This window comes from Rhinoraja longicauda, chromosome 1 (assembly GCF_053455715.1).
Source record: "Rhinoraja longicauda isolate Sanriku21f chromosome 1, sRhiLon1.1, whole genome shotgun sequence".
In the NCBI taxonomy this organism is placed as follows: Eukaryota; Metazoa; Chordata; class Chondrichthyes; order Rajiformes; family Arhynchobatidae; genus Rhinoraja; species Rhinoraja longicauda.
In genome coordinates, this window is record NC_135953.1 from 64,180,240 (window position 1) to 64,203,629 (window position 23,390).

Below are 23,390 nucleotides of genomic sequence, written 5' to 3' on the forward strand. Positions count from 1 at the left end.
AGAAATGTAGACGTACCCTGTAGCACCATTCTTTTGTACGCAATGTCAGTGCTTCTTAAACTATTTCAGTGTCATTCACCCTTGAGTCTTTATCACAAAATTTCATTTACCCTCGACTAAAGTCTCTTATCTTTTAACTAGAGAACCCCTCTAGTTTAATTCACCCCAAAATAATTTCATTCACCCTTAGGTGAACCATTCACCAGTTTAAGAAGCACTGTGCTCTGTGTCTGAAAACTAACTTTTTCTGGAATGGATTATAACTATCATCATTCCTGGCCTGAATCATAAGAACAAATGAGCCATTCAGCCCCTCGAACTGGCTGATGATGTTGATGATAATGAAATGTTATTGGCACATGCACCTATGTAGTGAGATTCTTTGTTTTGCATACAATCCAGTAAAATCGTACTATAGATCCACGCAATCATTGTGTTGAAAAGTGTAATGACTGTGGTGCAATAGTTGAGTTCACTGAGACAATACACAAAGTGTCGCCACGCCGCTGGCGCCCACAACGTTTCAAAGTTCTTAAGAGTGCAGTCTTATCTTGGCCTTAAAGGCCCATTACCCTTCATTCAACTCTGCCATTCAAGGAGATCATGGTCAGTCATCCATCTCAACAACTTTTTCCTCCACTATCCTAGATTTCCTTGATATACAGGAATCAATTGGGCTCTGAAGCTGAATCGTCACCTCCAGGATAGAGAATTTCAAAGATTCCCCATCCTCGGTGAAGAAATGTATCCTCATCTCAGACCTAAATGATCAGCTCTTTATTTGGATTGGGCACTGTTGGTTGTGGTTTACCCTTGTGCTCCTGAAATTATTTCCGCATCGGTTGTCACCTACAGCCCCAGAACATTGAATCCAGCCAAAATCCTCCACGACACCCACACATGCACCAACCCCCCACAATTTGCCCAAGGCTAAAAATAGATACCTTGTACACCGACCCCATTTGTCATTTGCGTAACGAACACTCAAATACTCGTGCCTTCTCATGTTTTAGACATCTCTCCCTGTCGTTGTTCCCAATATTCCTTACAGAGCTCTCACGATTCCCAACCTCTGAAATTATTTGCAGAACCCCTTCCTAAACTCTGGTCCTTGCCTCCCATAAGCCCTTGCCATGAATCTCAGTGAATTGTCATCGGACCACTCCCCTTTACCCCAGCTGCAGCCCTGACACTGACCTTAATCTTAGATAGAATCATTTCAAGAATGGAAACATACAAGATAGTCACAAAAATCTGGTTACTCCAGCATTTTGCGTCTATCTTCGGTTCAAACCAGCATCTGCAGTTCATTCCTACACATGAAAACGTACAAGGTTCCCTCTGTAGGCCTTAAGGTGGAGTACCTTGATCAATTTCTACTCCCAGTTCTCATGGTCTCATAGTCTGGCGATCATTGCGGCACCATGCCCATAATCAAAATTAATGCATGCATTGAAACATAGATGCAGAAGTAGTCCATTTGGCCCTTCGAGCCAGCACCGCCATTCAATATGATCATGGCTGATCATCCAAACTCAGTACCCTGTTCCTGCTTTTTCCCCATATCCTTTGATTCCTTTAACCATAAGAGCTAAATCTAACTCTCTCTTGAAAACTTCCAGTGAATTGGCCGCCACTGCCTTCTGTGGCAGAGAATTCCACAGATCCATAACTCGCTGGGTGCAGAGGTTTTTCCTCATCTCAGTTCTAATGGCCTACCCCTTATTCTTTAACTGTGACCCCTGGTTCTGGACTCCCCCAACATCGGGAACATTTTTCCTGCATCTGGTCTGTCCAATCCTTTAAGAATTGTATATGTTTCTATAAGATTCCCTCTCATCCGTCTAAATTCCAGAATATACAATGCTGTCTCACCAGGGCCCTATGCAACTGCAGTAGGGCCTCCTTGCTCGTAAACTCAAATCCTCTCGCAATCAAGGCCAACTTGCCATTAGCTTTCTTCACTGCCTGCTGAACCTGTATGTTTACTTTCAGTGACTGATGTACAAGGACACCCAGGTCTAGTTCACCTCCCCTTTTCCTAGTCTGACACCATTCACATAATAATCTGTCTCCCTGTCTTGCCACCAAAATGGATAACCTCACATTTATCCACATTATACTGCATCTGCCATGCTTCTGCCCACTCACCCAACCTGTCCAAGTCACCCTGCAGCCTCATAGCATTTTCCTCGCAGCTCACACTGCCACACAGCTTTGTGTCATCTGCATACTTGGAGATGTTACATTTAAATCGTAATATATATTGTAAATAACTGGGGTCCCAGCACCGAGCTTTGCGGCACCCCACTAGCCACTGCTATGAACATCTAGTGCATTCTTGAATACACCACAACATCGAGATATACCTGAATGAGAGATGTCATGGTACATCACAAGATGGATCACTGTATGAAGCAGGATTTTGAACAGAGTAACCTGTCCCATTTAGGAATGAAGTGAGTTATCAAATTAATGGGTTTGAATTTTCTCAAAATTCCAATCTCTACATTGTTTCCTGCAAATATAATTTTAAATCACAATCGATAATGGATAGATATAATGCACAATAACTGCTCATTGGGATGCTCACATCCAACTAATGTGATATAATGTACCCAATTACAAATTCATTTAAACTTTCTGTTTTTGAAGTCTTTATAGTACTGATTATGCATTAAATCTGGCCCAATCTGGTTAACGTCAGATCTGTTAAATATACGATTAAAATCATTTGAAATGAAATAGCAATGAAGTTCCATCGGATGGTGATAATAACCAGTGTTGCAGTGCTATTTTTTTTGGTGCCGGAGCTGTCACTGGTGCCGGAGCGGCCGCTGTTAAATTCCCCGCTAGTTAAGATTTCCCGCTGTTTATTTTGGCTTTTTTTTTAGATTTATTCACAAAATGCTGGAGTAACTCAGCAGGTCAGGCAGCATCTCAGGAGAGAAGGAATGGGTGACGTTTCGGGTCGAGACCCTTCTTCAGACTGATGTTGAGGGAGATGCTGATTAGTAACTTCACTGTCATTTAATTTAATTTAACTGAGTTTAGTTTAATACTTGCATTGAAGTGTACTCTTATTTAAATTTAAATGGAATCTGGAGGTAAAGGCAATATATCCAATTTCTGTTTATGATCTACATTGTGTTTGACTTCTTCATTTCAAGTATACTCAAACATGATTCTGTTGTTTACATGGATAATGTTGCAGAAAGGCTTCTGCCTTTGGCACTACCAAAGGATGCCACCAGCATTGAATGAAAAGAGTAATGTTGATATTTTAAAACCCATTTGTTTCAAAATAACAATCAAGGAAAAAACTAGTTTGCTTTTGGTTAAAAGCTTGACGGACACATGATTGCAAATAGAGAGTTAGTGTATAATTACTGATCGCCCATGACGTAATACATTGGAGTCAGGCTATTCATGTAGGTCATGGCAATGGACAATACAAAAATATATTCAAACAGGATTAGATGAACAATGTTCAACTTTCATCTCTTTCTCAAATCCAGGTGCAATGCATATGCTCGAACTGCTTTCAAGGCCTCACCTGATTGTACGGGATTAACAATCTCGTCAGGAAGGCTGGCTCCATCCTGGGGGTTTGGAGTTGGATTCATGGGAGGTGGTCTTGGAGGGGTGGATAATCCTCAAACTGCAGAGCATCCTGGACAATACAGCTCACCCCCTCCATGACACACTGGTCAACCTGAGGAGTACCTTCAGCAACAAACTGGTTCCACCAAGATGCAGAACAGAACCCCACAGGAGATCCTTCTTCCCTGTGGATATCAAACTGTATCACTCCTCCCCCTTCTGTTGTGGGGTAGACTGACTTCCCTCCCCCCTCTCCCCTCCCCAATCTTCGCACATCCCCAATCCTTTCCACTCGTCACTTTAATTTCATGTTTCATGTATTTTGTATTTTATGACTGTTGGCAGATCAATTTCCCTCATGAGATAAATAAAGTTCTATCGTATCATATCAATTATGGAAATCCCTACAATGGATATGGTGCATATGAGAACATTGTAGGCAGTTTATCCTTGATTACCTGTATATTCGCTAACTGCTTGCAAGTCCTCACCTGATTGTCACTCAAGGCCTTGCAAAATTTACTTCTGATGTGAGTCAGGTAGAGAACTGATTGCACTGAACTGATTGCACTGGTGCAGCCATCCACCCATTTGTAGAACAAGCAGTAAAAATGCCTACTATAAAAGGATACCTGTCAGAATATGAAGCAAAAAGGAATGGATCTCATGAAGCAAAAAGGAATGGATCTCATGAAGCAAAAAGGAATGGATCTCATGAAGCAAAAAGGAATGGATCATCACTTCGGGATAGTCAATGGTGAACTATTGATGAATTTCCATTGGTGAAATTTAAATGACTGTCAGAAACAGGTAAGTTTGTTTTGGAGTGGGGAAGGCATGTGTGCAAATTGTCAGTATGATAAATAGGTATAAATGAGTCAAAGAAAGATACCTTGTCATGGTAAACAAATAGCCACTGCAATGTTTAGCCAAATAAGTCATCTGCACAATCTATTGGCTTTATCATTTTCTAAGGGCCATACACTTAATTAGTTGTTTGACTTGAAATCCCATTTTGTATTTTAAGATATACAGCTGGGGTATTAATGATCATCTAATGTTGCTGCATGCACACCACATTTGCTCAAGAACAAGGAATTGGTCAGAAGACCAGGAACTGAAATACTTGTAAGCACAATTTAAGACTAAAATATCAACTGATAATTGCACTTTCACTATATTTATGCAAATGAGTCAAAATTAAGGAGATATCTTCTGGAGATTTGGTGCTGTTTTCCAAAAGAAATTTGAATAATCTTGTTATTTACTTCAGTGAATTCCATAGAGATAAATCAACCACATCACCAAGGAGATCCATCCGGAATTGAAACAAAAACTGCAATTTTTTAGTTTGGAGATAAAGTCCTTTCGGCCCACCGAGTCCATGCTGACCATCAATCACAGGTTCAAATTAGTTCAATATTATTCCACTTTCCCATACACTCCCTATACACTAGGTGCAATTTTGTAGAGGCCACTTAACCTACTAACCTGCATGTCTTTCTGATGTGGGAGGAAACCAGAGCACTTTGCGAAAACCCCGGCGCTCACACGGAGAACGCCCGAGGTCAGGATCGAATGCAGGTCTCTGGCGCTGTGAGACAGTAGCTATACCCGCGGCATCACTGCGCAATTAGAATGCAATATGAGGGAAGGGAAGAGCCAACAGTCATTGGAAGAAGTGAAGGCCCTCATTAACTGGTGTTATAATTTGGTCATGTTGTAATATTGGCAGCTCTCCACCAATACGTTCTAACAGTAGGAAAATAGTTATTCCGGGCAGCAATAAATGAAATTATTATTGCCTTTCCTCCTGAAGAACACAGCTGCTTTGAAGCTGTAACTAGTCATTCTGACAAGGAGAATTATTGTTATTGGGGCTTGACATTGTACACATTCACAAGTTTGGAAATGGTGCATATTTATTGCTTTGAAATGAATGAGTGCTCCTGATTGATCCTTAAATAAAATGATTCTTTCCCCCCAAAAAATGTTGCTGTTTTTCTAAAGGAATCACCTTATTGATAAGGGTTTTTTTGCTATGGGATTCAACATTACAGGTCAATGATTAATTAATTAAAATTGTTTTAATTATTTTTTAATTACTGGACAATAAATTCCGTAAAGTCTCCAAAGACTTATAGCAATGGATAATTGGGAGTTGATATGCACGAAAACTGCAGCATCAAAATGTCTTAAATCAGTTTGTGATGATTGAATTCGGTTTCTCAAATAATATCTAACCTTTTTTAAACCAGAATGTCTGATAATATAGATGAGCTAATCGGAAGAAACAGGGCAGGCAGTTTATTAAAATAATTATGATCGTGAGGGAAGGTTTCCGAGCTCTTTCCCACTTCCTATTATTAAATTGCCTGAACCAAGGACTTCCCATTCAAGGCAAGCAGGTGATCAATGGATTCCCCATCTTCACGGGCCATAAATCACCTTGCACGCATTCCATGTGGAAAGATTAAAATTCAAGAAAGGACAAAGTGCTGGAGGAACTCATCGGTTCAGGCAGCATCTCTGGGAGAACATGGATAGGGGATGTTTCAGGTCAAGACCCTTCTTCAGATTGATTTGGATGGGGGGGTAAGAAAAGGGGTTCACGACCCGAAATGTCACCTATACATGTTCTCCAGAGATGCTGCTCGACCCGCTGAGATACTCCAGTACTTTGTATCCTTTTGTGTATTAGCCTTATCTGCTTTTCCCTCTTTCTGCACAGTGAATAAAATTGTTGTAGCCTGAAAAGGAAAAGTCTGGAAATGAAAACCCCTAGATCGTATTAGTCATTAATTTCTCCCCATATCTTCACCATCATAATTTGACTAAAGCTTGAATTGAATTCAGATGTTAATGTAACCTACTTGCGTCAACTAATCTCAGAGTGGAGCTTAGTCATGAAGATCTCTCCAGTCTTCACAAAGGCCTGCCTTGCAGGTTCGTTTATTAAGATTAACCTTTGAGATTTGAAGCTTTTAGGCTTTCAAAGAGTTTTAAAATGTGACTGAGTTATTTTCCTGAAACCCACATCTTTTTGCGCAGTGTGTAAGAAAGAACTGCAGATGCTGGTTTAAATCAAAGGTAGACACAAAATGCAGGAGTAACCCAGCTGGAGTAACTCAGTCTTTTTGCACAGTTATGTATAGCAGGAAATGCTGAGAAAAATCAATCTACTGAAACTGGGCTGGAAAGCAATGCTCAATGATAAATCATGAAAAGGAAGCTTCTTCAGAAATAACATTGACTTAATTTTAGAAGCCATATCCTCTCAATAATTTTGAATCCTATGTAACAACCTTTCCATGCCATTGCCGAGATACACATTATACCTAGGAAGAAAGGTGAACAATATCTTTATTTCAGCTTGCTAAACAATTTAGCACCACTCTAGGCCTCCCTGACGGAGGCCAGAAGAGCAGCTGAAAACAATTGAATATTTAACCTGCGGCCGAGATCAGGTGGGATCATAGATGCCTCATCAAACAGAAATAACTCAATTCTGTAAAACAAGGAGAGTTGAATCAAAACAAAGTGCTGGAGGAACTCAATGGGTCAGGCGGCATCTGTGGAGGGAAAGGGGCAGACAATGTTTTGGGTCGGGACTTTTCTTCATTTATTGAGAGAATTTAGTTTCTAAAATTAAAGCAGTTATTTTGGTCATTTTCCTGATATATTGTTGATCATTGCTGTTGTAATCCAGTTTAAGTAGATAAATATTCCTCAACAGTGTGAAAAAGGATTCAAACTGGGACACCTGCCTATTTCACTCCACAGATTCTGTCCTTCAGCACTTTGTTTATTTGTTCAGATTTCAGGATCTAGCTAAATACCCACACGCTCTCTAAAATATCTGCCACAGGGTCATCACATGATTCATGCATCTCTGATGCACACATCTACATTAATGGCTTGTATAAATATATATGCACTTCACGCTTACATACACTTCCCATGTCATTATGCAAATTGGCCAAAATTATAGACACCCAGTTTTAAGAAAGGAAAAGAAAAAGAATTGGGTTGTTTATAAATGTGTAGCAACAATTGCGGGCGGAAGGGTCAGTTCTTGTACTGTACTTTTATAATAATGTATTAAAATTGAATATAATGAGGCAGGGGATGGGTCGTCCTTGACTCGCATACCCATCAGAGCTGTGCCGTCAATGGACATAAATGCTTTCCCGAGATTGGAGACTGGGCTAACTGTGACTTGCCTGCTGATCTGATTCCAAAGGCAGCTAATGACCGGATTTAGCACAAGCTTGCCAGTGGGCATTTGTGTTCTCCTTCAAACAGTGTTTGAAGGGGAAATGACCCATAAAATCGGAATCTGTCAATGCAGGAGACGTAGAAAGATAATCTAAAGTTATTAAAAACCTGGCATTAATATACGTAGTGTTGTGCCTCAGCCCTTGTTTGTGATGTGCGTTAGGGATGGTCCGTACAAACCTCAAGCTGTAGAGGACTGTGCCGTCTGGGTGCAGGCGAATCATGCGGTTCTTCACTGTGACGCCGTGCACAAATGATTTCTTGTCATTAATGAAATAGGTGTCGGGAACCCAAAGCTGATCAGCCACCCTGTTGTCTAAGGTGAGGTTCAGAGGTATTCCAGAATAAGATAGCCGCTTATCTCTCCATGACTGCTGGAAATACATTGTCAGAGTGTAATCCTGTGAAGAAAAAAAAAGGACATTTTGTTATTTAACTCTTAAAGACGTGGGGGTTTTTTTCGTCTCTCACCTCTCTCATCATGACCTGACATTTACAGTGTGCACTTGGAGAATAAAAAACTACCCATAAAGGTCGATTTAATATTACTCCAGGTGGTATAGTGAGCAGCCAGGGGTCACTCCAGCAACGTTCACTGCTTCTCTATAATTAGGATGTAACATGCTGTTCACAGACCTCCTGTTCTACTAAAACGCCTTTTCACATTTTAAATTAAAACGTAGTATGTATTCGAATATTCGTTTCATTCATAATGCATGGCGGAGCAAATGTACCTAGGGATCTGTAAGAAGTTATCTAGTCAAGGAACATAATGAGATATAATTTGTTCTTTGGACCCAGAGGAGTTGTTATCTTTGTTGTCATTTCATGCATCACCGATGAAGCTCCTCATAAAGTTTCAAGGCTAATGAGGGCAAAATCATGCATTGATCCTTGCTTGACATCTGAGATGCTCGTCAATGCAGACCCAGGTTCAATGGATTCAGTAGCTCACTAGCTATGGAGAGAAGGCTGCTTGGTAACGATATCAAACGCCAACGAGTGTTCATGGTGAAATCCCTTCAGAAGTAAGACAAAGGGGGAAAAAGAGGAATTAAAGTCACTTACTATATCCTTACTATATCCTTACTAAAGTCACTTCCTCTATCCTTTCTGTTTAAATTTTCTACATTTATCTTTCGTTCCCCTCTTATCATTATTCAGCTTTATAATATATTCTCAATGGCTCCCTTCTTATTTCTTAATGCCAGAGCAATAAAAAGAGCAGCAACTTGTATTTGCATAGTGACTTTAACCCAGCAAGATGCATCACAGTACTTCATTTCAGTGTTAATTCAAGCCACATAGATATATATCGGGGGAGTTGTCTAAAAGTTTGAGCAAAGAAATCCAATTTAGGAAGTCTTAAAGAAGGAGAGAGGCAGTGAAGTTTGGAAAATTAATTCCAGAGCTTAGCATTTTGATAGCTTAAAGCACAGCTACCATTCTAAATAAGATAAAACTCTGGAGAAATGAAGAGGCTACAGTTGAAGGTGTGTTGAGATCCCAGGGGCCTGGCTGACTTTATAGAGATAGGGTGGGCCAGGTGATTCAATGAGGATGTTTATTTTAACATTGTTTTATTTATTCATGAGCTAATGTATTACCTCGCATCTGCTAAGAATAGATACAAAGTGCTGGAGTAACTCAGCGGGTCAGGCAGCATCTCTGGAGAAAAAGGGATGGGCGATGGTTTGGGTCGGGACCGTTCTTCAGTCTGGCGAAGAAGGGTCCCAACCCAAAACATCACCCATTCATTTTCTCCGGAGATGCTGCCTGACCCGCTGAGTTACTCCAGCACTTTGTGTCTATCTTGGGTATAAACCATCATCGGCAGTTCCTTTCTACACACCCATGTTGATGGATTAACAGAACTCAATGAAAATTAGGGTACAGATTTCAGAGTTTCAGATGATCTTGCACATCTGAAATGTGAAACAGGAAGCCTTGCCTGAATTTTTCATTAAATAGTCTTGTCAACAAAGAGGTTATCAAGCTGTGCTGGGCAGAGTCAGTCATTGATAAGAATAAGGAAACAGAAATTCATGTTGAAACATAGAAACTATAAATGTGTAGGCCATTTGACCATTTAGATACATAGATACATAGATAATAGGTGCAGGAGTAGGCCATTCGGCGCTTCGAGCCAGCACCGACATTCAATGTGATCATGGCTGATCATCCACAATCAGTACCCCGTTCCTGCCTTCTCCCTATACCCCTTGATTCCACTAGCCATAAGAGCTCTATCTAACTCTCTTTTGAATGCATCCAATGAATCGGCCCCCACTGCCTTCTGAGGCAAGAATTCCACAAATTCACAACTCTCTGTGTGAAAAAGTTTTTTTCTCATCTCAGTTCTAAATGGCCTACCCCTTAATCTTAAACTGTGGCCCCTATTTCTGGACTCCCCCAACATCGGCAACATGTTTTCTGCATCTAGCGTGTTCAATCCCTTAATAATTGTATATGTTTCTATGATCCCATCTCCTCCTTCTAAATTCCAGTGAATACAAACCCAGTCGCTCCATCCTGGGAATTAACCTTGTGAACCTATGCTGCACTCCCTCAATAGCAAGAATGTCCTTCCTCAAATTAGGAGACTAAAACTGCACAAAATACTGCACACAAAACTGCACAATACTGCACACAATTCCAGATGTTAACTTCTTTACATCGGCGAGACCAAGCGCAGGCTCGGCGATCATTTCGCTGAACACCTCCGCTCAGTCTGACTCAACCAACCTGATCTCCCGGTGGTTCAGGACTTCAACTCCCCCTCCCATTCCCAATCTGACTTTCTGTCCAGGGCCTCCTCCATTGTCAGAGTGAGGCCCAGAGCAAATTGGAGGAATAGCACCTCATATTTTGCTTGGGCAGTTTACACCCCAGCGGTATGAACATTGACTTCTTTAACTTCAGGTAGTCCCTGCTTCCCCTCTCTATCCCCTCCCCCTTCCTCTTCCCAGTTCTCCCACTAGTCTTCCTGTCTCCAACTACATCCTATGTCCCTCCCCCTCCCCTGACATCAGTCCGAAGGGTCTCGACCCGAAATGTCACCCATTCCTTCTATCCCGAGATGCTGCCTGACCCACTGAGTTACTCCATCATTTTATGTCTACCCACAATACTCTAGGTGTGGTCTCACCAGGGCTCTGTACAACTGCAGAAGAACCTCCTCTCTTTATGAAGGTCAACATGCTATTAGCTTTCTTCACTGCATGTTCTACCTGTATGCTTACTTTCAGTGACTGATGTACAAAGACACCCAGGACTGGATGTACTTCCCCTTTTCCTAACCTGACACCATCCAGATAATAATCTGCCTTCCCGTTCTTGCTTCCAAAGTGGATAACCTCACATTTATCCACATTATACTGCATCTGCCATGCATCTGCCTACTGAACAAACCTGTCCAAGTCACGCTGCATCCTCATAGCATCCTCTTCACAGTTCACACTACCACACAGCTTTGTGTCATCTGCTAATTTGCTAATGTTACTTTTAATTCCTTCATCTAAATCATTCATGTATATCGTAAATAGCTGCGGTTCCAGCACCGAGCCTTGCGGCACCCCACTAGTTCTGAAAGGGATTCTGAAAGGGACCCATGAATCCCGACCCTTTGTTTCCTGTCAACCAACCAATTTTCTATCCATGTCAGCACCCTACCCCAATAACATGTGCTCTAATTTTGCCCACTAATCTCCTGCATGGGACCTTATCAAAGGCTTTCTGAAAGTCCAGGTACACCACATCCACTGGCTCTCCATTGCCCATTTTACTTGTTACATCCTCAAAAAATTCCAGAAGATATGTCAAGCATGATTTTCCCACTGTAAATCCATGCTGACTTGGACCGATCCTGTTACTGCTATCCAAATATGCCGTTATTACATCTTTGATAATCAACTCCAGCATCTTCCCCACCCCTGATGTCAGGCTAACTGGTCTATAATTCCCTGGTTTCTCTCCCTCCTTTCTTGAAAAGTGGGATAACATTAGCTACCCTTCAATCCACAGGAACTGATCCAGAATCTATAGAACATTGGAAAATGATCACCAATGCGACCTCGATTTCTCGAGCCACATCCTTGAGTACCCTGGGATGCAGACCATTAGGCCCTGGGGATTTATCAGCCTTCAGTCCCATCAGTCTATCCAACACCATTTCCTGACTAATGTGAATTTCCTTCAGTTCCCCCATCACACTAGGTCCTCTGTCCCCTGGTACATCTGGAAGATTGTTTGTGTCTGCCATTCAATAGCTGATCATGAATCTCAATACCATTTTTCTGCTCTCTTCCCATACCCCTTGATGTTGTTTGCATCTACAAATGTATCACTCTCCTTAATTATATCCATCATCTTGACCTCCACAGCTCTCCAGAACTGTGAACCTCCAGATTCAGGGACAGTTTCTTCCCAGCTGGTATCAATCAACTGAATCATCCAATCACCAGCTGGAGAGTGTACCTGACCTACCATCTACATCATTGGAGACCCTCAGACTATCTTGTATCGGACTTTACTAGACATTATCTTGCTCTAATCGTCATTCCCTTATCATGTAATTGTACCACGTGGATAGCTAGATTGTAATCATGTACAGTATTTCCGCTGACTGGCTAGCAGGCAACATAAAAACTTTTCACTGTAGCTCTGTACAGGTCACAATACTAAACTAAACCAAATTAAGGTAAACTAAACTATGCTAAGCTCAGCTAAACTAACATGAGCTAAACTAAACTAAACTAAACTAAGCTCAGTGGGTGTGAATTCCATCGGTTTGCTACTCTGAGTGAGGAAATTTCTCTCCTAAATTTCTTGCCCTGCAATGTGAGACAGTGAGCATGATCTGTTCCATACCCCCTTTTTGTGAAAACTTAGCTCGAGGAAACAGCCTCCTCACCTCCAATCTGCTTGTCCTCTAGAATTTTGTAACTAAGTTAGATTCCATCCCATTCTTTCAAACATTTACAAATGCAAACATAGTCAATTTATTCTCTCCTCATACAGAAGTCCCATCATCATCTGAGGATGCAAATTGCTGGAGTAACTCAGCAGGTCCAACAGCATCTCTAGAGAACATGGATAGGTGACATTTGGGTTGGGACTCTTCTTCATTCAGTTCTATTTGAAGTCTGAGGTGTAGATGGTGAACGGGAAGGGAGACTGTCCCCTGTGTTGACCCTGTGGGGCTCACCACCATGTCTGAGACACAGTTCTGTATCCTGACATATTGTGGTTGTCCAGTCAGGTAGTTGGTGATCCAGGACACCAACGGCGCATCCACCCGCATCTTCTTTCGTCAGTTTGCTCCCTAGCAGTGCAGGCCGGATGATGTTAAAAGCACTGGAGAAGTAAAAAAACATGACTCTCGCAATGCTTCCTGGCTTATCCAGCTGAGCATAGGAACAATGAAGCAGGTAGATGATGGCGTCCTTAACCCCCATCTTTGTTTGGTAAGCGAACTGCAGGGGGTCCAGATAGGGTTTAACCTTGGCCTAACACAATGTCTATGTGTTAGACATTGAAATTTTCCCTTTATGGAAATCCCCAGAGCCCTGCCATCCACTATGTACAGTAGGTCCTGCCCTTGTTAGACTGCTCAAACTGTAATACCTCGCACATCTCTATATTAAATTCCATCAACCATTCCTCAGCCCACCTGCCCAACCGATGAAGCTACTGTTGCAATTTTTGACAACCATCTTCACTATCTACAATACCATCCACTTTAGTGTTATTGGCATGTTCTTGGAAGCCATGTTCCCTGCCTTCTTGTTCCTGAAATTTACTTTGGATTTTTTTTTATCCCTTCGGTCCATCAGCAACTGTGGGATCTGGCTATGGCTCACGCAATCTTTGCCAGCCATATGGTGGCCCATGCACCGATGCCAGACTGGCTACAGAAACACTGGCATCCACTTCTGACCATGGAATTCACAGCCCGTTCCTCTTTCTGCACTCATTTGCTCCATGTTGCCATATCGTTGTTCATGGTCACATTTATTACCATTGCCACAAGTTATCAATCCTTTTAAAAAAAAAAAAGATGACCTTCCTCGTAATGCAGGGCAATCTGTGAAATGTTATTCACATTATCACTTTCCAAATAAAGTTGAAGAAGGTGCACAATGTGCAGGAACATATAAACTCACTCTAATATTTAAGTCGGTCTCACCTTGAAAATGACAGTAATTGCAAGTGTGGGAAGTGGGTACAAAGCTTTGCGATATCATTGAATGATTCTTTTGAAAGAGACAAATAGTGCAGCAACACTAATAGGAAATCTTACTAGTTCTTGCTGATGAAATTCCAAAGAAATGTTCAACCTCCACGCTTATTAACTTTTAAAAGCCAAGATTGGAAACGTTCCTTTATTGAGATTTTTAACATTGTTAATGATCATTATTATACACTGATAATAATCTGGAGTGTATCATGTGAAAAGGAGGAGTCATTCCCATTAACTGTCCTTCTGTTGAGGCCTGGGAATTTCAGCTGGCCAGGGATCAGCCTTGAAGGTAGGACCACTGATACACCCAACCAATTAAAATACTAAAGTAGCAAGAGTAATAGTAAAGAGTCTGAGGAAGGGTCTCGAACCGAATCGTCACTCATTCTTTCTCTCCCGAGATGCTGCCTGTCCCCGCTAAGTTACTCCAGCATTTTGTGTCTACCTTCGATTTAAACCAGCATCTGCAGTTCTTTCCCACACATGCTTAACTTAAAATTATTTCTGATATCTGCCATTCCCCCAGCCTTGACTCAACCTGTTTTTATCACCTTCCTGATCTGAAGGTTATTTATGTCTGAAATTGTTTGTCTTCTGAATCATTCGGCATGCACAACCCACACCTAAATCCCTTTCTCCAACAAGGTTGGCAAAGTTTCACTCACCAGTCGTGTCTAAGGCCGAGATGAATGGCTTGGTAGGAAGTGGCTAACATACACTGTTGGTAGTTTAGTGTCCATTTCCAGGGCATAGTGCAAAGAATTAACTCTGGATAGAGAGCAACCACAGTACCTAAACCATATTTTGCAATGGATTGGACACAAACAAGTATAACATTTCCTTTCTAGTAAATCTAGGATATTGTCATTAATTTGTGTCGGTGCAATAATAATGCTCATAAAAGTGAAATTTTAATAAAAAATAAAATAAACAAAAAATGGATCACATATTTCAAAATATAATGATGAAAATGACACAAAAATTCAAATATCTAAATTTCCAATATGTTATGACTATAGATAGAAACAAAAAGCTGGAGTAATGGCCTTCTCCTGCACCTATTTTCTATTGTCTATTGTCTATTGTAACTGAGCATGACAGGCAGCATCTCTGGAGAGAAGGAATGGGTGACGTTTCTGGTCGAGACCCTTCTTCAGACTGGTTAGGGATAAGGGAAATGTGAGATATAGAAGGTGATGTGGAGATAAAAGACAATGAATGAAAGATATGCAAAAAAGTAACGATGATAAAGAAAACGGGCCATTGTTATTGTTTGTAGGGTGAAAATGAGAAGCTAGTGCGACTTGGGTGGGGGAGGGATAGAGAAAGAGGGAATGCCGGGACTACCTGAAGTGAGAGAAATCATTATTCATACCACTGGGCTGTAAACTGCCCAAGCAAAATATGAGATGCCGTTCCTCCAATTCGCATTTAGCCTCACTCTGACAATGGAGGAGACCTAGGACCAAAAGGTCTGTGGAGGAATGGGAAGGAGAATTAAAGTGTCCAGCAACTGGGAGATCGGGTAGGTTCACGTGGGCTGAGCAAAGGTGTTCTGCAAAACGATCGCCCAGTCTGCATTTGGTCTCGCCGATATATAAGATTCCACATCTTGAACAACGGATACAGTAGATGAGGTTGGAGGAGGTGCAAGTGAACCTGTGAACCTCTGCCTAACTTGAAAGGACTGTCTGGGTCCCTGGACAGAGTCGAGGGAGGAGGTATAGTGACAGGTGTTGCATCTTCTGTGGTTGCAGGGGAAGGTACCAGGGGAGGGGGTGGTTTGGGTGGGATGGGATGAGTTGACCAGGGAGTTGCGGAGGCAATATTCTCTGCGGAAGGCAGAAAGGGGTGGAGATGGGAAAATGGGACTAGTGGTGGATCCCGTTGAAGATGGCGGAAATTTTGGCGGATTATGTGTTGTATGCGACGGCTGATGGGGTGAAATGTAAGGACCAGGGGGACTCTGTCTCTGTTGCGACTAGGAGGAGGGGGAGCAAGGGTGGAGCTGCGGGGTACTGAGGAGACGAGTGAGGGCCTCATCTATGATGGGAGAGGGGAACCCCTCGTTCCCTAAAGATTGAGAATATCTAGGATATTCTAGTATGGATCACCACATCTTGGGCACAGATGCGGCGTAGATGGAGGAATTGGGAGCAGAGGATAGAATCCTTGCAGGAAGCAGGGTGGGAAGAAGTGTAGTTGAGATAATTGTGGGAATCAGTGGGTTTGTAATAGATGTCAGCCAATAGTGGTGGAGACTGTGAGATCCACAGTGGTGGAGACTGTGAGATCAAGAAAGGGGAGGGAGATGTCGGAGATGGTCCAAGTAAATTTGAGTGCAGGATGAAAATTGGTGGTGGTTAATGGTCCATAAGTTCTGCATGGGTGCAGGAAGTAGCACCGATGCAGTCATCAATGTAACAGAGATAGAGTTTGGGGATAGGGCCAGTGTACGCCTGCAACAGGGATTGTTCAACTTACACTACAAAGAGGCAGGCATAGCTGGGGCCCATGCGGGTGCCCATAGCTACGCCTTGGACTTGGAGGAAGTGGGAGCGATCAAAGGAGAAATTGTTGATGGTGAGGACAATTAGAGTGTTAGTTGAAGGAAAGTGGATGTTTCTGGGGTTGAGGAAGAAACGGAGGGCTTTAAGGCCTTCCTGGTGGGGGATGAAGGTGTAGAGTGACTGAACGTTGATAGTGAAGATGAGAGAGTGGGGGCTCGGAAAGCGGAAGTCATTAAAGAAACGAAGGGCATGTGAGGTATCTTGGACATAGGTCGGGAGAGTTTGGACCGGTGGGGTAGGATGGAGTCAAGGTATGAGGAAATCAATTCCATGGGACAGGAGCAGGCAGAAACAATGGGTCTGCCAGGGCAGTTGTGTTTGTGGATTTTGGGGAGAAGGTAACTATGTACATTACCAAAAGATTATTTAGATTGGGTTTACGCTTTTGATTTTGTCAAAATATTGTAGGTGTCATGATTATTGTTCACAGGAGTGATTTATCAAATCTTTGCATATGTAACTGTAGATTCTAGTTCATATAAGTTCCTAAATTTTATAGCAGAGTCCCACAGGTGCCTTGCAGAAATTTGGCCATGCTACATATTTTGTTTTTTTTATTATCGCCATGTAATTTCAAATGACAGAGTATTGAGTATAGAAGTTGTGAGGTCGTGCTGCAGTTGTATAAGATGTTGGTGAGACTGCATTTAGAATATTGTGTTCAGCTCTGGGCACCGTTATAAGAAAGATATTATCAAGCTTGAAAGGGTTCAGAGAAGATTTATGAGGATTTTGCCAGGACCAGAGTGTGTGAGCTGTAGGGAGAGGTTGAGTAGGCTGGGTCTCTATTCCTTGGAGGGCAGGAGGATGGGGAGTGATCTTATATAGTACAAAATCATGAGAGGAATAGATCGGGTAGATGCACAGTCTCTTGCCCATAGTAGGGCAATTGAGGACCAGAAGACTAGGTTCAAGGCGAAGGGGAAAACATTTAGTAGGAATCCGAGGGGTAACTTTTTCACACAGAGGGTGGTGGGTGTATGGAACAAGTTGCCAGAAGGGATAGTTGTGGCTGGGAGTATCCCATCATTTAAGAAACAGTGGGACAGGTACATGGATAGGACAGGTTTGAAAGGATGTGGACCAAGCGCAGGCAGGTGGGACTGGTGTAGCTGGGACATCTTGGTCAAGTTGGGCCGAAGGGCCTGTTTCCACACTGCATCACTCTATTTGACTCTTTGACTGCCATTTTAGACAGAATAAATTTACAGTATTTTTTCTAAAATCGAAAAATAACTAAAGATTAAGCTTGGGAGCCTCTGGGCGAAAGATGATGTGTGAGGAAATAAATAAGTAGACAAGTTTAATGTGGAGAGCAAAGCCTAGAGAGGTATTTCTCACTGTTATTTACACATATTTTGGTATTTTTGATGGAGTGAAAGCATAGCAAATATACTCCTTGATAAGAGGACAAATAACTAATTAACACCCAATGTTATTTCCCTCAGCATTTTATATTCTAGTACTTGTTCTTACCTGAATGAATGAACGTGGTAATTACTGATTGTTTAATTCAAGTTTTTCTAAAATAGTCTAATTGTCTGTCACCTAATGAATCTGCAGTTTTCCACCTCCAATGTCAACATTTAAAAAACCCATCCAACAAACTTTGTGCTTGTGAGCGAAAAGCAATCATTAGTTTGTTTTACAACCTTTTAATGCTGCTTGTAAAATTACTGCAGTCATTTTAGTGAGCTGCAATTAACTTAATGCTCAGTGTTCTGTACTGAGCTATTGTGACTAAGAATGACTGAATGACAAACTCGTTGCACTGAGAAATTTACAGAAAGCGGAAAAGAATACAAACTGCAGTTATCTCTCTTTTGTTCCTTCTTACAATTATAAAGTACATAATTAAATCGATCCCACTTAGAATAGATAGACACAAAATGCTGGAGTAACACATTTATCAGGCTGCATTTCTGGAATAGCCCAGCCTGCCGCTGGATATGGCATTGAATCGAGGAGTGGACCTCTATTGTACTGAGCTGAGTAATAGATACACATTGTACCTGGCCCCTCTGCTTTACTCCAGCATATCCAGCACTGTTCCCTTCATTTGAATGGAGAATAGCCTTATGACTTATGTCTCTAATTATGTGTTTTTGGCTTCTCAAAATCATTTTATGTGACGTATGGCTTAAGAGCATCATACAAAATCCATAAAGTTAATTTGATGTCTAGAATCAGACAGGAGTAAAAGAGGTTCAAATGATATAATTCGCATATCACTGTACCTTAATTGGTACACGTGACAATAAAAGACCTTTGAAACATTTGAAACCTTGAATAACAGCCTGCATTTGCATCGAACGTGAAATGCAGCAAACCATCTTTGTGATTTTCATGGGGGTAGCAAAACAGTATGGTGGGCACATTTATGATTGTTGATAATGTTGATTTAACCAACACAGCACCATCATCATCTGCTGAGTTCAGCCTATAATAATAATAATAATAATAATTCATTTATTTTATATAGCGCCTTATCGCATGCTCAAAGCGCTTTACAAAAACAATTAACATAGAAACAAACAGACAAACTATCCTGACGGAAAAGCGGCGAATACACAACGCCAGCGTCCTCTCACGTCAGGGTCCGGCAGTAGACATTAAAAAGCACAAGACACACAGATATAATTTTTTACACAAACAGCCATCACAGTGATTGCTCTAGGCATACCCTCACTGTGATGGAAGGCAAAGTCTTATCTCCTCCTCGTTCTTCTCCCGTGGTGCCACGAGGTGATCGAGGCTCCCAACTTTTTGAAGCCCCCACCGGGCGATGGAAAGTCCCAGGGCCGAGCCGAGCAGGCCGATGAAAGTCCTGAGCCCCAACCGGGCGATGGAAAGTCCCAGGGCCGAGCCGAGCAGGCCGATGAAAGTCCTGAGCCCCCACCGGGCGATGGAAAGTGCCGCGGCCAGGCCACGCAGGGCGATGAAGGGCCTGCGGGCGGGTCGATCGTACCTCGCGCTTCGGGGCGGTCGAAGCTGCTACGGCTGGAGCTCCCAAAAGCCGGTCGCCAGCCAGGGACCTGCGAACTCTCGATGTTGCGGTCTGCACGGCCCACGGCCGAAGCCTACGAGATGGTAAGTCCAGGCCATGCGACCGGAGTCTTTGAGGTCGATCCCAGCTGGAGGCCGCCGACTCCACGATGTTAGGCCGTAGCGCGAACGGAGATACGACACAGTAAAGGTCGCATATCCGTTGAGGAGGAGATTTGAAAAAAGGTTTCCCCCAACCCCCCCACCACCCCCCCACATACACAGAGTTAAAAATAAAACAAAACGTACATTTAACGACGACAATGACAAAAAAACAACAACAAAAACAGAGAGACTGCCGGTGAGCCGCAGCTGCAGAACAGTACACAGAACAGTACTGCACAGGAACAGGCCCTTTGGCCCACAATGTCTGGCCCACTACTCTCCCTGTCAATTTATTTTACAGTGAGCATTGGATAAATAAAAATAAAAATATCTCCCAATTAGATTTTGGGAGCACTGAAGTCAATATCTTTGGTCCACATCACAAACTTCATTCTCTGGGCATTGACTCCATCCACAGATGGGGTGACGTATGGCTGATATGGGGAGCAAATGGGCGTTTTTGAGGAGGCACATTTCTTCACCCCTCTGTGTATGATCCCAAGGATTCAACAGAATCCTGATTTTATTTCCCCGATTAGAATGGCCAGGAGTCATTGAGGATATTGTACTTCTTCAAGGAAGGTTAGGGCTCATCATTGAATATCTTCCTTTGCCCACCTAATCTCTTCCCAGGCTAGAACTTGACATATTTATTTTGGGAGGCTAGTGTCAGGCATGCCAGTGATGTGCTGGGCCCAATGAAGCTGAGAATAATTACAGCCTCAATGCTGGGGATGGTGGCTGGGAGAGGACACTGCGATTGGTTTGTTTGTTCTTCCAGTCAATTTGGAGGATTCTTTAGGGATGTTGTGATTTGTGGAACTTTTCTAGTATCTTGAGATGCCTGCCAAGGTCTCGGAGGTTTATAGGAAGTTAGACACAACTACTGCACAGTGGACCATGAGTTTTATGCCAGATCTGAGATCTTGACTAATCGTTCACTCAATCAACCAAAGGTTGTGCTGTTGCATTTCCATCTTCCATGTCTCCCTCTGTTGAGAGTTGGCCTCTGAGATATGGTCCACATTCTCCTGAGTCTCGCCAGGATTCTTTATTGCCAAAGGCAGTGTGATGAGCCAAGGCAGGTAGACAGAGGGTCTATGTGCTGAGAATGTTGAATGAAAAACCCATCCCCTCATAAACAGCTATTTATTGGGAATCAAGGTCGACATAGACTCAATAGACACAAGGAATAGAAACATAGAAACATAGAAAATAGGTGCAGGAGTAGGCCATTCGGCCCTTCGAGCCTGCACCGCCATTTAATATGATCATGGCTGATCATCCAGCTCAGTAACCTGTACCTGCCTTAACTCCATCCCCCCTGATCCCTTTAGCCACAAGGGCCACATCTAACTCCCTCTTAAATATAGCCAATGAACTGGCCTCAACTACCTTCTGTGGCAGAGAATTCCACAGACTCACCACTCTCTGTGTGAAGAAATGTTTTCTCATCTCGGTCCTAAAAGATTTCCCCCTTATCCTTAAGCTGTGACCCCTAGTTCTGGACTTCCCCAATATCGGGAACAATCTACCCGCATCTAGCCTCTCCAACCCCTTAAGAATTTTATATGTTTCTATAAGATCCCCCCTCAGTCTTCTAAATTCCAGCGAGTATAAGCCTAGTCTATCCAGTCTTTCTTCATATGAAAGTCCTGCCATCCCAAGGATCAATCTGGTGAACCTTCTCGGTACTCCCTCTAAGGCTAGAATGTTTTTCCTCAGATTAGGAGACCAAAACTGTACACAATACTCCAGGTGTGGTCTCACCAAGGCCCTGTACCTATACTCCCTGCTCCTATACTCAAATCCTCTTGCTATGAATGCTAACATACCATTCGCTTTCTTCACTGCCTGCTGCACCTGCACGATTGCTTTCAATGACTGGTGCACCTTGACACCCAGGTCACGTTGCATCTCCCCTTTTCCTAATTGGCCACCATTCAGGTAATACTCTGCTTTCCTGTTCTTGCTGCCAAAGTGGATAACCTCACATTTATCCACATTATATTGCATCTGCCATGCATTTGCCCACTCTCCTAATCTATCCAAGACACTCTGCAGCCTCCTAGCATCCTCCTCGCAGCTAACACTGCCACCCAGATTGCAGATGCTGGAACCTTGAGCACAAGATACAAAGTGTTGGAGTAAGTCAGCGGGTCAGGCAGCATCTCCGGAGGACATCAGTCTGAAGAAAGGTCACCCGAAACTGATAGCCGAAATGTCGCCTATCCATGTCTTCCAGAGATGCTGCCTGACCTGCTGATTTATTCCAGCACTTTGTGTTTTTATTGCTTGGCATGGGCCTCTAGGAGCTGAAGGGCTCATTTCCGTGCAATACAACTTTATGACTTTAATAACCACGTCTAAAGTCTAAAGCAAGATGCACAACACCAACAGCAGTATGTTTTCGACTGACATGGTTTGAACTTAAATTTACAGATGTGACATAATTGTGGAGCTATCTTAATTTACATTCATGTGGTACATCTCCTGGAGTCTATTCAATCAACACATGAACCAGCTGGAAAGCTTCCATAAAAGGCAAATGCAATTGGTCATTAAAGTTAAGTGGCAAGACAGAGGAAAGAACACTGACACGCTGCCTATTGCCAAAATTGCATCAATGTCATGGTTATATAGGCACAGTGGGATATACAGTATAGTCCATTTGTCAAATGAATGCTTTCATAAAGCTATATTTTATCGCTAGCGGATGTCAGGAAAAGACAGTGGGGAGTCAGAGGAAATGTTTTGCGTAAAATCTGATGCTCATCCAGAAATCAGGGAAATACACGCTCAACAAATAGACTGCTACAAATCTGTCCTTAGGCCTGGCATTCTCTTAACTCATACTGGTCCTCCAGGCCAGTATGACACTGTCCAATGTGCAGGCATTATCATTTCAATAACCTGAAATCAAACAAACAAATAAGACACAAACTGCTGGAGCAAGTCAACGGGTTAGGCAGCATCTCTAGAGAACCTGGTGACATTTTGGGTTAGGACCTTCTTCAGACTGATTGTGGTATGGGGGAGGGGGGGGAGGAGGGGGGGGGGAGGAGGGGGGGGGGGAGGGGGGGGGAGGTGGGGGAAGGGGGGAGGGGGGAGGGGGGGGGAGGGAGGGGGGAAAGCTGGAAGAGAGAATGGGCAGGGCAAAGCAAGAGGTGATATAGGAGAGGGAGGGGGGGGGGGGTGAGGATTGATAGGCAGATGTTTGGACAATGGACAGAGATGAAAAGACAAAAAAGTGTGAGATAAGGACAGAAAAGGTGAGATTTGTGATAGATTACATGCAGCTTTAACAACAAATATTCCCCACTTTTCCATTGGAACTGAAAATAATTTCCATCAGGCAAATAATCTAAAAGACATGAATTAGTGAGACAGGTTGTCTGCTTGTAGCTTTGCCTAGCCTTTGTACTCATCTAAAATAAATCTGGGAAAAGTATTTTTACATGAATTGGTCATACATTGCTTTGCTGTAGAAAGGTTATGGAAGTGTCGACATCAAAGAAGGGAAGCATCCACAGCAGCACTCTGCTCAA

At 42.7% G+C, this 23,390-nt stretch overlaps 1 protein-coding gene across 1 annotated transcript in view; it reads right to left on the minus strand.

Moving 5' to 3' along the window:
- Positions 1-23,390, minus strand: part of gabrb1 (gamma-aminobutyric acid type A receptor subunit beta1) — a 239,246-nt gene that overhangs the window by 95,274 nt on the left and 120,582 nt on the right. Inside the window, exon 5 of the mRNA XM_078398989.1 lies at positions 8,062-8,282. Coding sequence (XP_078255115.1) covers positions 8,062-8,282 — 221 coding nt within the window. The remainder of the gene's footprint in view (positions 1-8,061; positions 8,283-23,390) is intronic.